The sequence below is a fragment of the Taeniopygia guttata genome, chromosome Z (assembly GCF_048771995.1).
Source record: "Taeniopygia guttata chromosome Z, bTaeGut7.mat, whole genome shotgun sequence".
Classification (NCBI taxonomy): Eukaryota; Metazoa; Chordata; class Aves; order Passeriformes; family Estrildidae; genus Taeniopygia; species Taeniopygia guttata.
In genome coordinates, this window is record NC_133063.1 from 48,164,184 (window position 1) to 48,180,559 (window position 16,376).

The 16,376-nt window shown below is 38.3% G+C and overlaps 1 protein-coding gene across 3 annotated transcripts in view; it reads right to left on the minus strand.

The window, feature by feature from the left end:
• ZFR (zinc finger RNA binding protein) overlaps positions 1–16,376 on the minus strand; it is a 47,785-nt gene that overhangs the window by 13,022 nt on the left and 18,387 nt on the right. For 2 of the 3 annotated variants that reach the window (XM_030259082.4, XM_041711461.2), the window contains exons 3-15: positions 15,482–15,764; positions 13,939–14,083; positions 12,919–13,137; positions 11,502–11,752; positions 9,917–10,108; positions 7,524–7,824; positions 6,441–6,634; positions 4,976–5,095; positions 4,328–4,473; positions 3,819–3,981; positions 2,016–2,221; positions 1,655–1,805; positions 165–306 (exon numbers count right to left, since the gene is read on the minus strand). In XM_030259082.4, the coding sequence (XP_030114942.1) occupies positions 165–306; positions 1,655–1,805; positions 2,016–2,221; positions 3,819–3,981; positions 4,328–4,473; positions 4,976–5,095; positions 6,441–6,634; positions 7,524–7,824; positions 9,917–10,108; positions 11,502–11,752; positions 12,919–13,137; positions 13,939–14,083; positions 15,482–15,764 (2,513 nt within the window). The remainder of the gene's footprint in view (positions 1–164; positions 307–1,654; positions 1,806–2,015; positions 2,222–3,818; positions 3,982–4,327; positions 4,474–4,975; positions 5,096–6,440; positions 6,635–7,523; positions 7,825–9,916; positions 10,109–11,501; positions 11,753–12,918; positions 13,138–13,938; positions 14,084–15,481; positions 15,765–16,376) is intronic. The other variant, XM_030259083.4, reaches the window with a different exon arrangement.

Consider the following 16,376-nt stretch of genomic DNA (forward strand, 5'->3'; position numbering starts at 1 on the left):
TTAACCAACTGTTTTCTACTGAGATTGGCTGTTGAAAAACAAAGTTTTGATCAAATATGTGTGCCAGCATGTTGCCTTCCAGGACCTTAGTGCCATCTTAAGCAGAATAGATAAACATAAAAAAACAGGTGAGAAATAAGTAACATCTTTAACAGCTTCCCAACCTCCATCCCTCATGTTCTCTTCCCGAATGACTGGAGATGTCAGTGTGATTGTAACTTGCATTTTGGGTTCCACACATGAATTTAAAATTATTGCTGCTTCTGGGACTGCACACTTGATATCGTATTTCTCTGGACTTATTACCTAAATATCGAGAAACAGAAATTTCTATTAGCATGTGGCCATTAAAAGTATCAGGAAGAAAAATGATTCCAACATATTCTTTTTTTCAACAGAGAGATAAAAACATAAAAACAGGTACCTATGTAGTCACAGAACCACACTACACAGTATAAAGATATGTGGACTTGCATATTGTTTCCAAATTATTAATGAAAATACACAACCAAGCGGTTAGAAGTAAAAAAACTGCCCAGAAAGTAATTAATATAAATTACATAACAAGAATCTTGATGGTGTTTGAGATAAAGAAAAGCTTCAGAGCCAATTAAAATATCAGCAGGGTGTTTCTCACTGGAACACAGAAGTCTTTGAAAAGCAAAGATGCATATTTTTCAAGCTCATAGTTACAGATGGGTATTGCTAGGTACATCCTGTGCTTTAGTGTCACAACATGCTAAGAAGAAAGGGCAAATAAGGGCCAGGGAAAAAAACGTAAGATTAACTAATAAAGTGTTTATTCTGAATTGCTTTTTGCAACTTTATTTAATAATTCTAAATAGCCCCAAAAGAAAGCTGTAGGCACCTCTGTGACCTTCTTCTATATACATGGTGAACATTTCCATGAAGACAGACCAAGATGTCCATTTGTTAAATTTACTTCTGTTACTTCAAACAACAGCAAACTTGAGACTATTTTTCATTAATCTGATCATTCCAGTGATTCTGTCAAGCATTTTACTAGATTGCATTGAAATACTAATACTGTGACAAGCACTCTACAGTGACAGGCTTTGTTCAGCAGAGAGCAGAGACTTTACACTTTCTTGTGGAAATACTGCAAAGGGTTTATATTTCACTGAATGGTCTAAGACTGCACGTTTACCTTTTTAAAGGTACAAATTCTAAAAAAACGCAGACTAGATTTAGCTGGCTAATTTTGAACTATAAAACACTGATACATACAATAAGGAAACAAGATATAAGTAAAAAAGACTGGCATTACTGGAGAACTTTGACCTTGAGGCAGCAGGCGTGCTGTAACATGTAACAGGCAGTAATAACCTCCATTGCTACTGGTAACTGATTAATGGTCTTTCTTGTATTCATTTCTATTTCCCAAATAAAAGAAATCTGTTAAATGGTGATTGATACTACACTGCTAGAGCACAGGCTTGTATGGACACAATATAGAGGAAGCACAACATGCAGCAGTCTCTGAATTCAGATGAAAACACTCAGAAAATGGAAAGAAACTGAACCTGAAGTATGTCATGTTGCAGCACAGTGAGTCCTGCAGACATTTAACTTGAGGACATATTTTCACAGTACTTTTACAAAATTCAAATCCAAAAATCTAAATTCTACTTACTGCAAGTTGCTTAGGGAGGCTTTCAGCAATACGACTGAGTAACGTCTTGGAGGGCTTCTCAGCACACAACAAAACAAGATTGACATTTCGGTCTCCACGGAGTAGCAAACCTTTTGCCAAAACGCCCACCCGTAAAACGCCTTTCAAAGCTCTGTGAATTGTAGTTAAAAGTTGCATTTAAAATAACAATGTAAAAATCATAAAAATAATCCTGAAGATAGAAAAGTAAAATAAAATAGTACTCCACATCATTCTGAGACTTCAAAATACTGCATAAAAGCCCAAAGAGATGAACTCTTGGAAGCACTGATAACAGGGCAAGGAAAAACAATAAAATTCTAAAAAAGTAATTTTAAAATACCTGTCTTTACTGCCATCCTTTTTGTCATCTCCCTCTTTGTTCTTGCTTTTTTCATGATCAGTCATGCTGTCAGAAACCAGCTTCAAAGCACGCTCAGTAATAGAAACAATTTTTTGGACTGCCTGAAGCTCCTCCTCAGTAGGATATATAGCAGCATGCTTGGTCATCACGTAGCGGTCGTCAGAGGAGTCAGGGCGGCGCAGAGGCTGAACAGACAAAAAAGTGTTCTTCTGAAACCTGGGCGCACTTCCGAGTTCACAAATGAGACAATATGACCAAAACCCAAACATGTGGCTAAGGAGCAGAATATTCAAACCTCACATTTCTGAAATATAACAAAACATGACATTTCCTTAACTGTCACAATCAATCATGTCTGAAAAGACATGAAGTGTATCAAAATTAAACAAAGGTCAAATCCCAAGACCAGAGGTACTCTGGTCAACATTAGTATCTCTTGCCTATCAAATGGGAAATACTTGGGATATTTCTGCAAAATGAAGTATCCATGATTACTTTTGTACAGTCACAGGACTGTACAGGATGTACAGGATTGTACAGGATGACCCCAGAAGGTCACCTAGTCCAATCTCCTGTTCAAAATACAGTCAGCTGTAAGACCACATCATGTTGCTGAGGGCTTTAGCCTGTTAGATTTGGAAAACCTTCAAAGATGGTGGCTGCACAACACCTGTACAAAAAAAGATGATTTCCTGTATTCAGTCTAAATCTCCTTTGTGTTGGCTTAAGTTGGATATATCTCACCCTCTCATGACTATAAAAAGCCTGGCTCCATATCCTTTATAAAGCACAGCTATTAGAAGGCTGTTCTGTCCCACTGGAACTCTCCTCCATTCTGAACAACCCCAGATGCTTCAGTGCCTCCTCATAGGGCAAGTGTTCCAGACCCCTGAACATCTTGGTAGCTCCACACTAAGCCTGTTACAGTTTATGTGTCTTCTACTGGAAAGCCCAAAATTAAATGTAGTATTGTCGTTAGGGTCTAATGAAAGCTGATCACTGTCCTTGATCTACTGACTGTGGTCCTGTTAAAGCCGAGGTTGCTGCTGGCTCTGTTGCCAGGGCACGCTGCTGACTCATGCCCAGACTATTGTTTGCCAGGACCCCCAGATCCCTTTCAGCAGAGCTGCTACCCAGCCTCTATCAAGGCAAAGGGTTCTTCCTTTCTGAGTGCAGAATTAGGCATTTGTACTTGCAGAATTCCACAATTCTCCTACAGCCCACCCAGGTGCCTCTGGATGGTTGCTATCAAAGGTATTGGCTATTCTCCCTATCCCAACGTGATTCATGTTCATGCCAGCTGCAAACCTCAGCAATCTGCACTCACTTCATCACCTTTCAGATCCTCATCACCTTTCAGATCCCTGATAAGCATTTATCAGTCTAATGCCAGGATCAACCCAAGTGGTACTGCACTTCACATTGCTTAGAGTATGATGGACCACTAAACATTATTCTCCAAGACTTTTATCCATATATTTGTCCACAATTAGGTAAATAATGTTGTATAATGCAATCAAATAAAATAAAAAACCAGCAAAAACCAGTATGACTTATGTTTCATAAGAAGCAGTATTTAAAGCATCCTCTTGTCATTTCATTGGACTTATTTTGGAGGACTAGTACACCTACACCATTTCATTAGCATATAATTTCTTTTTTTCCAAATCCTTTATTATGAAACACTGGGGACAACTAAAGTAGCACTGAACAATTTTTTATTTCTTAACTGTGTCTCCCGGTAAGAATGGTGTAATTTTTTTCTCCAATTAAGAAACTCACAGCGGGTCCTTGTGGTTGAGGAGGCATTCCAGGTCTAACTCCCAGCAGACCTAGTGGTCCTGGAGGGCCATGAGGATAACCTCCATCTGGTATTCTGCGACGGTCATCCCAGTGATGCTGCTCTTCCTCCATTCTCCTCCAGTACATGTCCTCTTCATATCGCCTGAAGTGCATCAAAGTGCTCTCTTTATACAGCAGCTAATACTTGACACTGCTCTAGACAGCTCTCAACAACTTCTAGCAGTCATAAGCAAATACCAATGAAGAGATGGTAACAACATGAATTATTGCTGTAACAGTAGGTCTGCATTTATTGCAAAGTAATTCTACTAACTCTGCATTACTCAGAAGGATTGAACAGTAGCAAACAAAAATCACAGTGAGAAATCACAATTTAAACAAGACAGTACAGAGTACCCTAAAGTATTTTAAAAAAGTAACTATGAAGTTTAGTTTCAGACAATCTGACAGCAGGTTGTCACATTCATTCATGCAACATAATGCATTACCTCATTTCCATCCTCCAGCGTTCCTCCTCTTCTCGCCTTCTCCAGTATTCTTCCTTCTGCATCTGTTTCCTCATCTTCTCTTCTTGAATTTTTCTTGCTCGAATACTGGGCTTTACTTCTACTTGTAAGTCTGGGTTTACTTTTTTCTAGATCAGAAAAGTAATGAATTAAGCTTTCCTGTCCTCATCTCAAGCTTATGGAATAGTTCTGACATATTTAACATACACTACTCATCTACAATAAAATTAGAAGAAGTAAAATGCAGTTTTAGAACTGCACGAATGCACTTATCATTAAAAAATCTGCAACACGAAGAGTGTGTGCTGTTAATCCTACCAAAACCACTGAGCAATACTATTTTGTACTCTTTAAATTTCATGGTAAGCAACATAAAGAACTTCCTATTGCTTGCATCACTTGGACTACAAGAAACATTTAAAATATTTAAAAAAGCCTCAACCAAAATATAATTTCACAGTTTGCATTATTCTTTAAAAACTATACTGCCTATGAAATATATTTCTCTTTTTTTACATGCTGTTCATTCAGAATGCCTACTTTTGTCTAGTCTTTAAACCTAAGAACAGGTGACCAGACCAGTCAGCTGATATCTGGTCGATTTTCAGGGAGAAGCATTAGCATTTTTACCTTGTACTGAAGTCTGTGCCGCCGCCCTTTCAAATGCATCTCCTTGGCATTAGGATCATTAAAACTGCATTCACAGAGTTTACAGTGAAAACGGATCACCTTTCCTTCATCATTCCTTACCTGGAAAATAAAGTTATAACACATTCGGTAATTTCTTTTTTATTTTATAAGGCTGATATAAAATTTAATTATCCATCAATCTAATTATCCAGTGCCACTGGATAATGTCTACCTGTCACAAAACACGTTAAGAAGTTCACATAATAACTGAAAGAAGGCAAAATAGAAAACTAGAACCTTCATTTCTGACAGACACACCATTATGCTTGGTAATGCACAGGGAACAAAGTCCTTCCATTCCAAAGAGTGCACAGCTGTAAATTCAAACCTGAACATGGTGAGCTAATAAATCACAAACCTGTGTATCAGGCAAAATTCAGCTCAAAGTTGATCCACCTATCTCATTCCAACCACATGAAGCACAAAAGAACTATGCACTACACAAAAATGTAAACATATGCACAAGCATTTGCAGGTTCAATGCATTATCACTCTTATCTTCAAGGAGAACCCAGGGAATTATAGTCAACCTCATCTTGATCTCTGGGAAGGCAATGGAGCAGCTAATCCTGGAAACCATTTCCAGGTACAATGAGGGCAAGAAAACCATCAGGAGCAGTCAGCACAACTTCACCAAGGTGAAGGCCTGGCAGATGAAGGCAGAGCAGTCAATACTGGCTCTGTGGACTTCAGTAAAACCTTGGACCAAGTCTCACCACAATACCCTCCTACACAAGCTGCTAATGCATAGGCTGGATAAGCATAAAGTGAGGTGGACTGAAAGCTGTCTGAACAGCCTGGCCAAGGGTGGTGATCAGCAGAATGAAGCCCAGTTGGAGGTCAGGAGCTAGCAATGCACCCCCAGGATCAACACAGTCCTGTAACATCTTCAGTAATGCTCTGGGTGATGGGGGAGAATGTATCCTCAGCTAGTTTGCTGACATCACAAAGCTAAGAGGAGTGGCTGATATGTGAAGGGTCGCATTGACATCCAGAGAGACCTCAAGTGTCTCACCTAGGGAAGAGGAGGCTGAGTGGGATCATATCAGTGAATATAAATACCTGGAGGAAGGGTGCAAAGAGGACAGAGCCAGACTTTTTTCAAAGGTGCCCAGTGCCAGGACCAGAGACAATTAGCACCAAGTGAAAAATAGCTGAACATCAGAATACTCTGTTTTACTGTGACTGATGGCACTCTTGCACAACTGCTCAGGGAAGTTATGGAGTCTCCATCCTTTGACATTCTCAAAAACCATCTGGACATGGTTTTGGGTGACTGGCTGTAGGTGGTCCTTCTTAAGCAGGGTGACTGAACAAGTTGACCTAAAGCCTGCCAACCTCAATCACTCTATGATTATGTTTCTCTATAACAGTCAAAAAATAATACATATTTTCATATTAATACCTCCTCCACATAGTCATGGCCCACTGGTTGGACATCACTTTGCAAAGCAGCAAGAGTTGTGGGAGTCACTGGTTCAGCTGCTGTGTCAGGTTTTACTTCCTGTGTTTGCACTGTAGCAGCAGGAGGTGTTTTAACACTTTCAGCTGATTTCATTTCTTCCATTTTACTTCCTGTTGTCTGAAGCTTATTACCACCTAGAAACCAAAAAAAGGTTAAAATTATTACACTTCATAAAATGAGAATGTGATTAAACATAATGTGCAAACTCAAGATTTTATTTGCAAATATCTATGATCTGGGCAAAGAATTATAGATCTTTTGAAATCTATTGGATTTGACTTGAAATCAACCAAAATTTAAACATATTTTCAATACAATTAAATATTTTAACAGTAAATTTAACAACATTCAGGTTACTTAAACACTGAAGTTGTTTATTCTAACAAGAAAAACTTCTGCTTTATACAACCACCATTTTTGTTATTTGTTTTCTTGCTTTTTCAAGGGACAGGACTGAATGGGGAACAACTCAGAAAATGTATTTTAATAATCTATTTTCTTGTTACTTTGTAAATTTATAAAAAAAAAAATACTTTGAAACTTTATAATGTTTGTACTAGTAAAGGCAGTATACCCCTAGTGTTGCAACTGTATAGTTCTCTCCTTGAAGAACAGGATAGCTTATTGAGGAACAGCTGTTTCTCGTCCGTGTTATGTTCAGTTCAAAGTTTACATGGTTAGTTTTTCACTGAAAAAGGATGTTTCAGTTGCCCATCATAAATGACAAATTTATTGCAGGTGCATTAACAGCCCAGGCTGTGTACTGAAATTAGGACTATAAATACAATACTCTGGCAGCTACTACATAAGAAACCGAAGGTGGGAAACGTATTCAAGAGGGGCCAGGTGGACACAACTGGGCACAAAACAATTTTGAAGCAAAACTTTTACAGACATTCTCACTTATCAGTAATTCCCTTAAACACAGCAGAGTAACTCATGCATTGAGTTACCCAAATACATTTGTATCTGCTGCACTATGTCTTAAGAAAAATTAGGTTAGGTTTCAAAATAAAGACTGACTTCTGTACTTGCCAACAAAGTTTATTTTCGGTGTAGATATTTTCTTTACAGCTATATTAGCAGCAGTTGAAGATGTTTTGTTGTTGGACACAGCATTAAGTGGTGTGTTTGCCGTGGGAGTAAGAATTTTCACTGCAGAGGATGCAACAGAGGAGTTCACTGTACTGCTGGTAGTTGCTATATTTGAAGCAGAGGCGGTTGGTTTGGAAGCAGATGTAGAAGTTGAGGAAGTAGCTTGGGTAACCACATTTGGTTCAGTTGAAGGAATGGGCTTGCCAAGTTTTGTATGCAACTTTACTACCTGTAAGTAGGAAGAGACATTCATAACATGATCTCCCTGAGATAGCTGTAAAAATAATGCATCACAAGCAAAAATATCAATATAAAAATAATCAATACAAATAAAAACTTAGATTTTTTTTTTTTTGCAAAAAGTGGTCCTGGGAAAGAAGAAATATGGACATGTAAAAGCTCTTGTCATCTATAACAAGGAAATATCTACTTGTTATCTCACATTGCTTACTTCCATTAGAAATTTAGAAAATCAGGAATTTACTCCCACAGCTGTTTAGATAAGAACAGAAACACAACATAAATTGTTGTGTTTCTGGATAAATTTAAGAATACTTTTTGCTCCTAGTGCTTCAATGTGTCTGTTTTGTTGCCTCATCACTTTTTAGTCTTCCTTGAAAGGGCAAAACAATTGAACTGTTTTGGTTCCAAACAATATTTGTAACTAAATGTAATTTCATTCACATTCAGCAACACTGTGTCTTTTGATTGCTACATTTGACGAGTGTTCATATTGAATGACTTTACACATTATTTAGCCAAGCAGAAGAGACTCCTTAGGTAAATGTCTTCCTTTTTTTTTTCCCCCTAATATTTAGAAATAGTTAAGGAAGATTTAAGAGGTATTTCAGAGCTCTTTAGAATCTCATAGAAAGTAAAGAGGTACATGCTTATTCTTAGAATTGATAAGCACAGGTCTTTCTGTAACATGTCTCTCTTTTGGTGTCTGCTGACCACCATTTGAAAAAGCAATGCAAGTAATCCATACGAAAAAACCACACAAGGTCGAAAGTAAAGACTAAGTGTTGAAAACAACAGTAAAGAAATGCAAATCTGTGAGACATACCTTAAATGTGAACATACACACAATCATAATATGCACACAACTGTCCAAATTAATCTTTTAGGCTTTTGTTCTTAGTTTTTATGTTCTCTATCAGAATACCGACACAGTAATGTCGCACAATCGTATCAATTTAAACTCAAGCAAGTGTTCAAAATTACTTTTTTCCAGTAGAATCCACACAAGTTCTTTAGTTACCACAGCAATGGAGTCCTTTGAGATACCATTTTCACACTGGTAAGAACCTAATCCCAGCAATGGCTTGCAACTATCACAAAGAGAAAACTATATCCAAATATAAAAGGATAATATATACCATACTTCATATATCTATGGAGTTATTGAGCACAACCCTTTCTTGGGTTGTTCTTTAAAGGAAGAACACTGGACAAGTGTCTCTAAATTTTGATTTTTGCTCTTGGAGGAAGATTATTTTAAACATGCTATAAGATTTATTTATTTTAGTAGGAACAATGCTACTTGATGCCTGTGTCCTGAGATGTAAAGAGCTATAGAAGTAGAGTATTAATACTGTATTTATTAGTGACATTAATCTTTCCAGAGTTATGAGGAAAGATCTGTAACTTCTGAACATATATTCTACTTATTAGTGCACTTACTATTGTATGGCCAAGTTTAAAACATAGGTCACAGCATTTCACAGTGCAGCCCACAGTTTTTTCTCCACCATGCCACAAAAGAGCATCCAAACAATAAGCAAAGCATGTTTACCAGAAGTCTTCTAAACATATTCATTATAAAGTCTACTATAGGACATTGTTAGTTGCTTGCAGACGACAGTTTTCTTTGCAGGAACTATCAAAGAATGATGCCCGTTATTTGCACTATCTTAGCTTACAGTGTTTCAAAGTGCACTGAAAGATTTACTGTACCAGCAAGACAAGTAAGATGAATCTCAAGAAAGGTCTTGAGAAAAGTTAGGGGGCACAAGCACAGGGGGCACATGTCCTCAATGGTTCCTTTCCCTCATCTCATTCCACACCTTCTTCCTATGATTTGGATGGTATCCCAATATATCCTCTTCATTGATGCCACTGCAATATTTTCCCCCCTTTCTTTCAACAATACCCTTCTAATAGTGAGCCTGAAGACAAGTTTGAAATGAAACGAAGAATGCAAATTTTTCAATAAAATAATTTAAATTATACTGTTTCTGCGTATTTTCTCCTTTCTTAAAATGAGAAAAAATGACGGGGACAAATGTTTGACTTGCATGGTAAGAACAGAAACTTCTTACTTTCTGATGCTTGGCTCCACGGATATGGGCAGCATAAGCATCTGCCCCGGTGCAAGACACATCACAGAGCTCACAGCGCAACTGATTCTGAGTTCCACGAGCAGAAGTACTGTTGTTGGTGGTGTTCTGGGAAGCTTTTAATGCTGCTTCTTTCTTTTTGTGTTTCTGGCCTTCTAAGTGTTCTTTGTAAGTCTGTTTAAATAAACAAAACACACAGTAAGCTGTCTTTGTACTCTGGTTCATCATTCCCCTGAACACGTGTAACACAGAACATGGCAGAAAACACGCATTTTACCTAAGAAGTACCTCCTACACTGAACACTTCTGCAGTATGGCATGCATTAACAGGACACTTCTAAGACCAGAAAATTTTCTTCTCCAGCATCAGGATCCCACACTTAGGTAAAACAATACAGGTTTTTCTCCTCTAACTTCTTAACTTCCCAACCAAGTAGTGGTCAACAGATACCACCACTGGAAACTTGATAGGATCAGAAACTGCAGTTTCCTCCATTGCATTCATTTATTCTTGATTTTCAGATTCCCTCAAACTTTAAGCGTATCCAGATAAACAGAAAAATAAATTTAAAAGAAGGTGGTGCACAAATAAAGCAAAAATGCAGAAGTTGGTTTCTATATTAACACTGGTGATCTAGAGCAGACACGGTAGGAAATAATGACAAGTTCACTTAAAGTAAAAGAATTTTATAGCCCGACTCAGACAAACATTCTGCATGACTTTGTATCTACTTTCTAGGCACTTTTACCCACTGTGACACTAAACTGGGAAATTGAAATATAACGAAGAATAAATTTTCAGGTTTCCCATTCACAAAATTTCTGTAATTCCACAGTTTTCAAAACAGTATTTTGTAAGAAGTTTCCTATGCTAAAGAAACAAATCACTTTCAAAGTTTCAAATAATTCTGAAGTCGGGTGACACACCTCTGTACAAGCTCAGGGAGTGTATCTTTATGTCTTCCAACAGAAACTCTTTCTATAATAGTACACATTTTTATTTCATTATTCCTTTAGTACAAGTATGGAATCAGGTCTAAAAATTAACAAATTCTCTTGATTAGAGGGATGGAGCACCTCTCCTATGAGGAAAGGCTAAGACAATTTGGTTTGTTCAGCCTGGAAAAGGCTTTGGCACCCCAAAGTGAGTGGGACCTTCCAGTACGTAAAGGAAGTTTGTAAGAAAGATGGAGAGAAACTTTTTACAAAAGCATGAATTAACAGGACAAGAGGCAATGGCTTCAAACTGAGAGAAAGTAGGTTTAGGTATTAAGAAGAAATTCTTTACAGTGAGTGTGATGATGCCCAGAAAAGCTGTGGGTGCCTCAACCCTGGAAGTGCTCAAGGCCAGGCTGGATGGGGCTCTGAGCAACCTGCTCTAGTGAAGCAGGAGTCTAGTCCCTGTCTACAGCATAGAGCCTGGAACCAGATCATCTTCAAGGTCCTTTTCAACCTAGACCATTCTGCAATTATATGACTCTTAAGAGGGTAAGGTTTTTTAGCTGAAGAAATTATGAATAAAGTATAGTAGAATAAAGCACAGTAGAATAATACACAATACAGATACCTGTGGTCCAGCACAGCTGATCTTGCAAACGTCACAGTAGTGGATCTGGGGTGGTTTGGGAGGCTGTTTTGGTTTCAGTTGCTTATTTTGGAATGGTGTCTTTTTAGTAAAGGTGGTCCCTGTCCAAGCAGCTGTCGCAGCAGCAGCAGCAGCTGCTGCCGCTGCCTGTTTCTGTTGCTGCTGCTGCTGCTGTTGGTAATAGGACGATGCAGCTGAATAAACTGCAGCTTCATAGCCAGAATAGGAGGTACCTGAAAAATTAAAATAAAAACAAATGTTACATCACCATAAATAATGTATCAATTACATAATACACTAATTCAAATCATGTTGCATAACAGTTGGGGGACAAGGCAAGATGTAAGGAATTCACTGAGATTTTGTCAGGCAGTCTTGAATTTGGCTTTATGTTTCACTGTAGACAAATACACAGACAACAATTGTGTTGGAATATATTCAATTCTAGACACATCTTTGCAGACACAGAGTTATGTTAGATATATCAAAGCATCCCTAGAGAACATACAAAATTTCCTGGCATATCTTGGAAGACTGGCCATGATGGAACAAAATTTTTAGTGAAAGATTTAGTGAAGGCCACATGAAGCAAGCAATCATCTAGAACCAGATTTGCTGTTCATGTTTCCAAATGGCAAGGACTGATAATATGGAGAGGAAGGGGAAAAAATGAAGATAAAAGACAGAACATCTAGTGCTATTACAACTTATTTCAGTGATTTAAGTTGTTTTGGTACAGAGAAGATGCTTCACTCACTAAAACCTTGCTACACAGTCCTTGATTTCTAGTTGAATAAATCAAGGAAACTAGGCTCTATCTCAAGGAAGTATAAAAATGCCTTTTAAAGTAGAAAACAAAAGAAAACAAAAAGTTCAGGGTAGCCATAACATGCCAGTTAATTACCATCTATGGCAATGAAGTTACCATATTTTCATCTTTAACTATGTTTTGGATTCCTAATGGTTAAATAAAAGTCTTCCCAGCACACATTTCTCATTCCATTTTGGGTCAGGACAATCAAAACTTAAAAGATTTATACTTAACTGTTCCTCCCTATCTCTGTAACTGCATGCACCCTTCCTATTTCCTGGGAGTAACATCTATGTGGATGCATTTCCTTATATTCCTTGTTTTTTCCTTTTCATCTTACAATAAGTCACTGCCCAGGCAGCAATGCTAGTACTTTGTATATTCTCACATCTAAAAAATAGGTACATAAGACATCAAAACTCTTTTAAAGATACAACAGAACAATCTGCCAATGTAATGACTGAACTGGTTACTACCTCTCAGCAAACTATGATGTAATTGAGCATGAACTGCTCAACTTCTGAACACTGAAAGCCTCTTCTGCAGCAACTTCAAAGATCCCAGCAAGAAAACATGCAAAATTCTTACCAGAGTAAGTTACTGCTGTTGTGCTGTATGTCGCACTCTGAGTATAAGATGGAACAACAGTGGCTGCAGCTGCCACTGGCTGCACAGTCGAGGACACCGGATATATGGAAAATGTCGTTGTTGCTGGACTTGGGGTTGCAGGTTTTATAGCTGTCACTTGCCGTGTTTGCTGGGCTTGGGTGTACTGAGTTGCCCCTTGGCTATATCCTGCTTTTGGAGCTAATGAGGATAGAAAATACAAATGTAGAATCATTTACATGTTTTAGTTGAATGAAATGCAAACTATACCAAGGGAAAATTAATAACACACCTGTGAACAGATGTGTAAGAAGTGGGGGGTTGTTTTGGGAGTTTTGTTTCATTTGTTTTGATTTTTAGTGCTGTGCACTGGGTTGGTTTACTGTCATTGCTATGCACTGCGTATCATGTATCTCAATCAAGTCACAGCTCACAGTACTAAGCCTTAAATTTATTTGTTTTTAACTGTGCTATCATGTTTTTAACATGGTTTTAAACAGGTTTTAAACAACCTTCTTATCCAACAGTTTTACTAGAATATTCAAACCAAAACACACCTAAACTTTCCTCTTATTTCTACATAAAAAAAAAACCTAAGCAGGATTCATGCTTTGTAGCAATCATGATATGAATAATTAGAGAATTATATACATGAAGTACCTAGAGAATCAAAAGAATATTTCTAACTGAGTTGTCATCTGAACACAACACTGATTATCTCAACTACTTCAGCAAGGTTTCTAGACATATCAGTAAGAACTTCGCCTAGAAGTATGTTTTGAGTGTATTTAGTGGCAGAGGCACAACTTCAGAGGCAGCTACTTGTGGTAATATTACAAGTGTTGAAGTTTTAGGCACAGAAGAACCTTCCATACAGTGACAGATTACACAACAAAACTTAAAAGAAGAAGATAACATGAAGCAGTTAAACAACTATTTTTAAGGCTTAAAGTAGTCGACAAGACTGTGAGTAACGAGAGCAGCTTGAATCATGCCACCCACCTGTCTGGTAGTAGGACTCAGCCACTGAGGGCTGTGGCTGGGCAGCAGCAGCCACGGCCGCCGCCGTCGCGGTTGGCTGCTGATAATATTGTTTGCTGTCGTATGCCACAGCTGGGGCGGTGGATCGAACGTAAGAGTAGGAATCCTAAGGATTCAAAACAGAGAAATCAGCTGTAGGTACATCGCTAGAGCAATAAAAATGATTAGCAGAGTAAAATTAACAATGTTGTCTTCTGGCCTACTCAAGTAGAATAAAAACTCCCCATCTACACATACAGTATATGCATTAGAGAAATTAAATTTACTTTCATAGATACTTCAGGCCTGAAACAGCCCTAACTGCCTTTTGCAGATTCAATACTGGAATTATCCTCATGTTATTAAACCCTTTCTCTACCAAATTATTTTTGAAAAGCATCTACTCTCAATAGTTTTTAATGACTGTATCAGATTCTCTTTCTGTAAAATATTAAGAAAAAATCCACAGAAATCTCTACAAAACATGAATTTCTACAAGTCCAAATAAATTCTCAGGGGTAGAAACATGAGCCTGTAGTGGCTTTAAAAATCTCATTATTAACATTTTTCTTGGTTATATTTTTCAGAGTATGAAACTGGTACTTTCAAAGCTTTCTTTACTTTTTGGTGTGTCAACTAGTTCATTCGTGAACCGTAACTAGTCTTCAAAGGCAATGCAAGTAGCTCTTTTGATACCTTTTCAACTCAGTAGATCTCTAATAAGCTTAGAAGAGGATGACCTGGAAGCCATTACATGCATGTACATACATTCTCTCATCCTCACCATGTTTATGGTAAAGCACAAAGAGTTGATCAACTGAGGGGGAACTAGGTATGAACTGCTAGAGCTGAAATACACTAATGTATTAAAATTCTTTTTAATTCCAAGAAATACAACAACAAAATCTTTTTTTGTCCAACCTGTGTAAACAGGAATTATTTTATTTAGTTTAGGGGACTCTCTTTTTTTTCAAATGTATCAGATAAATGACCTCATAATATATAACGAATTACAGAAACTATACAAAATAATTGAGACCATGAAGCAATAATATAGTCCTTTCAAACAAACCAAAATGCTAATTAGAATCTAGATAATGCGCTGATAAGTTCAGAATTAAAATTGCAAGAAACACATTATTTCAAGATGAAAGAGAGCAAAAGCCCTTTTGCAAGAGCCTGTATCCACAAACAGCTAGGCAGGGATCTCAGAAGAGGATATCCAAAAACTACCTACAGGGTAGTTTACCTCCTAGGGCAATCTTCTGTCCTCACAGGCTTGGTACTTGACTCCAGCAGCACCCAGAAATCTGACAAAGGAACTATTTCTACCTCTACTGAAAATTTTTACTGGAACAGTCTTTTGAGTAAAATGGCCCAGTTTACTGCACACCAAGCCAAGGTCTAAGCTAATGGAAGACACTGCATTTGTTTACAGCAGCAGTTGCACAAAATCACATTTGCTTTTCTAAACAGGCTTCCTCCCCTCAAAGCACCTTTTAAAAACCACACAGCAGGATCCTACCTGGTAATTCTGCGTGGTGACAGGAGGTGGTGGTGGTGGAGCTTCTTGTTGCCGCTGTGTGTAGCCGTAGTCTGTAGCTGTGTGTGCTGTGGGATACCCGCTGTAGGCGGCAGCTGTGGCAGCAGCTGCCACAGCCACCGGGGCAGGCCTGGCCACCGCCACTGTGGCTGCAGCCGGGGCATAGGCTGCAGTGACCGTGTGCGCCGCCACCGGGGCCTGGTGGACTGTGTAGCTGGCAACTGTGGTTGGATGGGAGTAGGCTACACCCGAAGCTGGCTGCTGGCTGTATTGGCAGAACACAGTAAGTAATTAATCCAACGTACAAAGATAATGCCTACACATTTCAAAATCCCAGATTTGATTAATACTTTGCCTGCTCTACAGACAGATCTGTAGCAGCCTTCTATCTGTGCATACTCTTATTTAATGGCTTTTATTAACCATCTTCCATCCCCATGAAAAAGGCTGCATCATTCTTAAATTTCTGTGGATACTCACACAGAACACAATCACAGAATGTTAATGCACAGGAAGGGACATTAAAGACCATCAGTCCAGACCTCCACGCCAACACCTACTCAACCAGATCGCTCAAGGCCAATGCTGCCAGGGTTGGGACACCCAGAACCTCCCTGGGCAACCTGTTCCAGCTGTCTTGCCATTTTCAGAGTAAGGAATGTCTTCCCAACACTTAACCTAAATGTCCCTTCTTTCAATTTGTATGCATTACTCCGTGTTCTATCTCCACAGTTCCTGATATTTCATGCAGATGATTATATACTTCATAATGGGGAGTGTTTGTGTTGAGTTTCCTCTAAGCAGTGGAACACAAGTCTTTAATTCAAAATAATGCAGCAGTCCCAAACTGTTAACTTTCCCAGACTGGCAAGTTTTA